Here is a 7,725-nt window from a genome sequence, read left to right on the forward strand (position 1 = left end):
AATAAAGAACTGCTTTAGGGTCTGGTGGGAAATACTTCAGCCTGATCTGCAGAACAGTCAGGGGTGGGAGAGGTTTGGAGAAGAGCTGGACAAATATATGATCACTGTGATCATATATTGATAGACAATATATGATCACTGTGAGCATGAGCCTGTTTGCATTAGGACCAGAGCCCCATAACACCAATTGAAATCCCCAAGTCAAGAGATAACACAAATTTGATTTTACAAATACCAGAAATATAAAATTTTTTCTGTTGTATGAAAACAAAACTAATTCATGGATCTGTTAAACTGAGTTCTGTGACAATTTAAAGGTCTTGGGTTTTGTTTAGAGCTAAAGGGTGGGAAAAAATGCATTTATAATGGTGCCATGGCATAATTCTCCTTGTCGTTGTCCTTCTTTCGGCAGCAACAGCAATAGATAATAACGATCAGTAAGATCAAAGCTGCAACGGCTCCTCTAATGATTCCTGCGGTTGAACCGATGTTCATCATGGATGCTGCATAAGTCAGAGAAGATAAGATGAAATAACAACGCACAGGAGAATTAATCGCTGCATGATCAGATCTGTTAGAAGGTCATATTACGTGGCAAAACTGTGACTGTGAGGTTGCAGGAAGTTGAGTGAATCTTGTTGGCTGAGGTGCAGATGTAGAAACCGGAGGTCTCTGTGGTGAGGTTGTACAGAAACAGGGTGCCTTCCTCTGAAAGACAAGACCAAATACAACAAATAATGATGTATACTGAAGTTATTACTTATATGTAAGGGTGCACAACATCATAGAAACATGTCGTATTACTTCTAAAAATCTGGGACGACGACATCTGTTCCAATCAACCTACAATACATTTCATAAACCAATAGTGCATTGGTGCCGACGAGTGTAATGTTTCCTTATCTGTGTCTAGGAGAATAACTCATCCCAAAATTTGTACAAGCAGCTACTGTTTTGTAAACAGCTAACTAGTTAAAACATTAACTAAGATACAATCTCATTTGATTGCACTACTGCATATTGAAGTACTAACTCATGAGTAGAAATCATTATGAGCAGTGATAAAAAGCTGTCATAACATATATTTGCTAACTGATTGCATTTTTCCTCCATGTTTTACTTTCATTAATTAAAATACAAACAATTCTTAGCATAGTATGTAATTTTGGATCACTGCATGTAGCTTCAAACTGCTGACTTAGAGCCCAAAATGATCTGGGAATCAATTTTTTGTTTCTTTGATGGTCTGAGGTTGGAAGGCTTCAATGTCCTAATCTTTAGCGCATTCAGATTCAAGTCAGGACTCTGGATGTGCCACTTCAAATTTTAACCTTGACTGGTTTCACTTTCTCCAAATTCACACTGAATTGTCTGTTGATAATTTCACAAGAAAAAAAAAACTATTGACAAAAGTTAAAGTTCAAAAACTTTTTGGGAGAATGTCTTGTTTCTTTCTTTGAAACAAGATAGTCTTGTATAAATTGCCCTGCAAAACTCAATTGTGAACGGCAAAACTCAAGTCCACAACGGTTTATTCTCCTTTGTGTTTTTGTAGTTTCTGTGTGTCCCAAATACTTACTTTCAGTGGTTTTGGGGGGGAAAGCACCAGAATTGTTTTGGACATCATATCTGTTCCACTTGTATGTTGGAGGAGGAGACCCTTCCTCAGAAACACAGGTGAGGCTGACGTTTTGGCCGTACGATGCTGTACCCTCAATCTTGCAGATGGGTTTAGATGGAGCCACTTGAAAAAATTGAAAGGATAAAGAGAGTGGTATGATTTGTCTTTGAGAAATCATTTTTAAAGACAATTAAAATTTTATTTTCCATGCATAGCACATTGGAACTATTAAAAATAATAATAACAAAAATAGGTGAAGTTAAACTATCTCCCAGAATGCAAATTAAGTTTTACCTAGAACAGTCAATGTTGTTGTGTCAGCATCTTTGCCTACATTATCCTTGGGGTTCTGGACTTGACACTCATATTTTTTGTTGTCTGCCGTTGTGATGGAGGACGGCTTAAGGTCAGCTTTCCCAGTACCACCATTAATGTTTGCTTCCACAGACACCCGACCCTCGTACTCTGGTTTAATTTCTGTGACTCCATTGGGATGATAGTGGGTGATTATCACATTCTGTAGAGAATCACAGCATTAGAGAAATATGTCGATTGATTTAAATGAAAAACAGACAGAGAGATACTTACTTCACCAACAATAGACCATGTGACAACGGCCAGTATTGGATTGCTGAGAGCGCTTTTAAATGTGCAGGGCAGTGTGATGTTGTCTCCTCTGGCGAACTCATACTGATCCTGGGGGATGTCAACCTGGATGGCAGCAACAGCTGACCACACTGTAATAAATTAAAAAGATGGTCACTCCATTGATCGTGTGATTATCTGTTGTTGGTTTGGAAGAAAGCAGCATTTTAATTTTATGTAAAAACAGCAACTCATAAAGACACCTCATTCTAACTGGGTAAAAATGGAACAAGGACACCATAAGATTTTGCAATGAACCACAGACGTCAAGCGACTGACAAAAATGAAATAAATGAATAAATAAACATTCATGTTAAAACTGTTTTTGTAACCCCTTTTATCTGTTTTCTAGTAAGGGGATGATAGCGAGTCTATATCAAGTCATTATCAAAATGTTTGTGGTTTGCATTACTGTTAAAAAAATTACATGGGAGATATCTATTTATTTAACTGTGTATCAAAAACACACATTCCTGTCAACAGACATTACAATCTACAATAACTCTTTTAAGAATTAATGAATGATAATATTTAATTTCCCTTTGGGATTACTAAATTATTTTTGAATTTGAATTTGAGCGGATGACATGAAAAAGTCACTCAAAGTCAATTTCTAATAAGAAAACCTACTTACCGAGACAAAACACGGCTGAGACAAAAGTCCTCTTCTCCATGGTAAAGTTTTATTTGCTCAAACTAATCTAAGGTGCTGTTGCTGTGCGCTGTGTTGCTGTGTTTTAGTGAACGTAACTCGTAACTCAAGTTTTCTGCTCCGTTTTCGGTTTGTGCACCCGCAGCGGGTGCACCGTTTGTCAGGAAACCACAGCACAATTCCTCATCCAACCGTACTTCTCCTCTATACCGCAACTTTTAATGCATTTTTTCTTTGCGTAAGCAACTCAAACTAAGGAACAAAGTCATCATAATGACAAAGTTAATATGTTTAAGCAATAACATATTAACTTGTGTGTTAGAAGAACTTTCGTGTTTGAAGTTCTTCCAATACAAAAGCTTTATTGTTCAATACAAGTTTCAACTTTATCTGAAAATTCTAAGAACGTGAAAAAACTTTTGCTGTGACGAATATGCAAATTATAATGATGTGAGCGTTGTTTTTTCTTTTGAACGGAACTGTTCGCTTCCGTAATTTTGCTTCTCTTGACTTGATCCTTACGATTTTGTCTGTGTAAGGTGTCTGACCGACAGGGGGCGCCCTAATTTCCTCTGTATCTCACGCAGCATCGTTTATGAGAAAATCCCAGGCTCTGCAATGAATTACTTATAAAAGGAGTTGTTGGATCCTCTCTATATAAAATGAACCCTCCATTTGTTTAAACTGTACTGAAGTCTGCAATAAAGAGCTAAGATATTGTCAATGGAGTTTGGTTCAGGTGAGGAAAGGAGTGTATGCCATTATTATATGTTGATTTTTCTTATTTGGCCTGTTCAAAAACACAATGTACTCCTAAGGTTTTAGGTAAATCTTTATTTGTTCATCATATGGTGCCATTATGCTGTTTTGTGTAACTGAAGAGAATGCAAGAAAGTGAAGCTATTAGGGCTGTTATGCTAAGTACACATCAATTCTTATATGTGCTGATAGGGAGCCAAGTGCCATAATGAAAAACTAAAAGTCATGGAGTATCAAATGGACTGTTTTGGGCAAAAATATACCAACTGGTGAAAATGGTTGTTATGAGAGCAAACATATTGGACTACATGACAACGGGTATGGCTAAAACCCAAATAAATTAACTTCTGATTGATGTGAAATATGCTGCTAAAGGCCTCACAGCTTCACACACTGACAATGAGGAGCGTTCACTGAAATCAGAATGAATTAAAAAAGAAACATTACATGATTCTACTTACTGGATTCTTTTATCATAAAAAGACAAAGGATCAAAACGAGGAACCACTTTTTAAACATGCATTACGAATTCAGATAATCACGTAATAAACTGTATATGAGAAAATGTTAAGCTCCATGGCAGATTATTTGATGGATGCACCCATCAGGCATCTATGGCTCATCCATGGATACTTTATTTTCTGCAGAAATCTTAACATGAGGGATTGATCTACGCCTTTAAAGCTCCAGCTGGGCTCTTTGATGACCACATGCTGTTCAGCAGGTGAAGGATGCAGGTTTACTGTCGCTGCTGGATCAATGGAGGCTTCAGTCTAGAGCAGAAAACACAACAAAACCACTGCCTGTTCCTAGAAATGGTGTAGCAGTTACTTTTTGTTCATGCTGCTGTTAGTTATGTTTGGTGTTTATTCTATCTTGTGATTGTTATTGTACAATTATCACATTATGTGAGTGTCTTTTGGAGGTACTCTGACTTCGGCTTCGCACCTTATCCTCCTTCGGCATTTGAACCCTCCATCGCCCCATCAGCGTTGTCCTGCTGGGGAGTCAATGTCCATGTTGGCTACAGGATTGAAGGAAAATGAGACGAGTCAAGAGTGCACATTTCAGTTTTTGCTAAAATTTTGCATTAATAACACAAATGGAAAAGCTGCTCTAAACTGTCTTTACGTGGATTGACTGCAAGAGAGATGTTGCAGGTGGCTGAAGAGATGTTGTTGCTTGATGTGCAGATGTAGAACCCAGAGGTCTCCTTGGAGATGTCAGAAAGAGAAAGGATGCCTCCTTCTGGAAAAACAAAGAGTTAGTTGCATTTTCTATGAAAGTATGCTACTTTTATACAAAAATATTTTGGTGATCAAAAGGAGCACTATTGCAAAAATGTAAATTGAGCTGCATGAAAAGTGTCCATTTGTCCTTATCTATGATTCATTCACCTTATGAATTTTTCTTACTTTCCACATACAGAAATATAAATTAAATTAAACACATTAATGTAGATCTAACTGTAAGCTTATTAAAAACAACTAATTTCTGGCCGACTGTGAAGGAAGAAGGAACTAAGAAGGAACATTCTTACAAAAACAATGCAACAGGAGCCAAACAGACGTGGGAATATGGGAATACATGCTAATATCATAGTTACGCAATAATGGTTCATTTTAAATATGTCAGCATTGTGGTAGAAGTGTAGTTTCATTCCATTCTCTAAAATATCTTCCTGATTCAGAAGAACAACGCCCATTGTAGACTAATAATTGTTAGATACAAAACTGATCAACTTTACTTCATGAGACTCATAAGATTTTTAGTGAATTAATATAATTAAACAGCCTTGGGAAAGTATAATAGGTTATATTTTCTTAAGGAACAGTACTTACGGTCAGTGCCTGAGGTCAGTGTACGTGGCGTGTTTTTCACATCACGACTTTCCCACTTGTAACTGAGAGGAGGAGACCCTTCCTCAGAATAACAGGTGAGGTTGATGTTTTGGCCGTACTCTGCTTTACCTTGAACCTTACAGATTGGTGGAGATGGACCCACTTAAGAAAAAAAAAAAGATGGAGAGAGCGGTCAGCTTTCTATTCTTTCGCTTTGAATAGCAATTGAAAAAAAGTTTTAGTACCTCAGCATTTGTCACTAGAACACTTAAAACAACCACAACGACAACATGTGCCGGTGGACCATCTCCAAGAAACCAAATTAACCCTTGTGCGTGCGAGGACAGAGTCAAACGTACAAGGACAAAGGCAAATAATACAAGTGTACAGGTGTGGGGTCAGTTGGACCCTATTTGTAAGCACAAGGGTTAAACATTACCTAGAACAGTCAATGTTGCTGCGTCAGCCGGTTTGCCCTCATCGTCATTGGGGATCAGGACAAGACACCGAATTTCATTGTTGTCTGCCATTGTGATGGAGGACAGTTTAAGGTCAGCTTTCCCAGTACCACCATTAATGTTTACGTCCACAGATACCCGACCCTGGTACTTTGGATTAATGTTTGTGACTCCAGCAGGATGATAGTGGGTGAGAATCACAGTCTGTTGAGAACGACAGCATTAGAGAAATATGTCCATTCATTCCATTTAGAAATAGACAGACATACTGACCTCACCAGCAGTCCATGAGATAATGGCCAGTTTTAGACTGCTTAGAGCACTTTGAAATTTGCAGGGCAGTGTGATGTTGTCCCCTCTGGCGAACTCATACTGATCTTGGGGGATGTCAACCTGGATGGCAGCAACAGCTGACCACACTGTAATAAATTTAACAAAAGGTCATACAAATAAGGGTCAGATCATATACAACTTTCAGTTTTAATAAGATAGAGATAAGCCAAATTACCAAAAAATCTAATTTGAGCTGATGTTAATTTTTTTTTCTTTGCTACCATATTAAGTCACGTTTACTTCATAGACCATTTATTCAACAAGGCAATTGCTTTACATCATGAAAACATTATACAGCAATGTAAAAAGAAAAAATAGTTTCTAATAGGTAAAATGCTGGCAGCTGCGGTTGCTAGAATTAAGAATTCTACCGTTTAAATACAGATTTTACCGTATTACTAAACATCTGGCAACCACAGCTGCTGGTATTTCGCAGCAAATTAGAGGCGTTTTCTTTTCTTTTGCAGTGCAGTTATGAAACAAGCAATAAATATAATATTTTGTCAAATGCCATCTTCAAAACATGGTTCAAAGGAACTCTGTGTTTCGGAATCTTTGCAGTTTTCTGGAAGTTTGTTCCAGATTTGTGGTGCATAGAAACAGCGGAATTATAAAATCTTTTAAAACAACTAAATGCTCCTTCAGTTAAAATGTTCATATATTTCTACATCCACCTCCAGCGGAGTCAGTGCTCCACCAGTCATGAATGTCACCACAGGTTTGATGAGTATTTAATGGGTTGCTTTTAAGGAAGAAGTTGTCGAAACGTACGAACACGTGGCCTTTTTTTTTTTTAATCAAACTTTGAATGATGTAAATATTATGTTGCAGCAACAACAATTTTTTTTCTTTCTTTTTAAAAATCTTACCAGTGGAGCAACTGTTTTCCCTGCACCATTATTTCTTGAGTTGCGCAAACAAATGCAATTATTCCTGCATCAAAACATGGATAAAATGCAACTACACTTAAAAGTTTAACAGAAACACTTACCGACACAGAAAAAAGCTATGACAGACGTCCTCTTCTCCATGTTAAAGGCTAGACTTTGATGAAGAGATCTAGTTTGTACGTGGCTGTTTTTTTTTCCTTTTTGTCCTTCAATCAGATCCTCCCGTTTCCAGCCTCAGACGCCCCTTCATTTCATTGGATCTTATCTACATGGTTTGGGGGTGTTCTAGAGCCACACATGTAAACACCTCTTTATTGTGCTCACGTAACGAAAGACAAAAACAAACTCAGTTGAACTTCCAGATCGATATTGTTCAAAATAATATATTTTAGGGCAACAACAAAGTAGCTCTCTGCCCCCTAGTGGCTTTTTTTTTTTTTAAACCTGCACATATAGATTGCATAAGGAAGGACAACATTACTGGCAGGGTTAAGGTTCAAGACATCATAGCAGTTTTCTCAGCTAG

At 37.5% G+C, this 7,725-nt stretch overlaps 2 protein-coding genes across 4 annotated transcripts; both read right to left on the minus strand.

The window, feature by feature from the left end:
• On the minus strand, positions 1 to 3,040 carry LOC106956621 (cell surface A33 antigen-like). The gene is made up of 6 exons (XM_015047578.1): positions 2,901 to 3,040; positions 2,210 to 2,358; positions 1,916 to 2,138; positions 1,580 to 1,744; positions 592 to 708; positions 1 to 503 (listed from the first exon to the last, which is right to left on the minus strand). Exons 1-6 carry the CDS (start codon positions 2,938 to 2,940, stop codon positions 361 to 363), a joined length of 837 nt encoding a protein of 278 aa, XP_014903064.1. The 5' UTR covers positions 2,941 to 3,040; the 3' UTR covers positions 1 to 360.
• Positions 3,041 to 4,126: 1,086 nt separating this feature from the next.
• LOC106956622 (cell surface A33 antigen-like) lies at positions 4,127 to 7,451 on the minus strand. 3 transcript variants are annotated; one of them, XM_015047580.1, is made up of 7 exons: positions 7,301 to 7,443; positions 6,250 to 6,395; positions 5,958 to 6,180; positions 5,519 to 5,680; positions 4,809 to 4,925; positions 4,626 to 4,701; positions 4,127 to 4,450 (listed from the first exon to the last, which is right to left on the minus strand). In XM_015047580.1, exons 1-6 carry the CDS (start codon positions 7,338 to 7,340, stop codon positions 4,664 to 4,666), a joined length of 726 nt encoding a protein of 241 aa, XP_014903066.1. In that variant the 5' UTR covers positions 7,341 to 7,443; the 3' UTR covers positions 4,127 to 4,450; positions 4,626 to 4,663. The 3 variants fall into 3 exon arrangements, with proteins under 3 accessions (XP_014903066.1, XP_014903067.1, XP_014903065.1); XM_015047581.1 differs by lacking the exon at positions 4,127 to 4,450 and having other exon boundaries at positions 4,554 to 4,701; positions 4,809 to 4,922; positions 7,301 to 7,451; XM_015047579.1 differs by lacking the exon at positions 4,127 to 4,450 and having other exon boundaries at positions 4,554 to 4,701; positions 7,301 to 7,442.
• Between the last annotated feature and the right edge of the window lie 274 nt (positions 7,452 to 7,725).

Source organism: Poecilia latipinna, unplaced genomic scaffold (assembly GCF_001443285.1).
Source record: "Poecilia latipinna isolate Pla-1442-1.1 unplaced genomic scaffold, P_latipinna-1.0 Scaffold833, whole genome shotgun sequence".
Taxonomy (NCBI): Eukaryota; Metazoa; Chordata; class Actinopteri; order Cyprinodontiformes; family Poeciliidae; genus Poecilia; species Poecilia latipinna.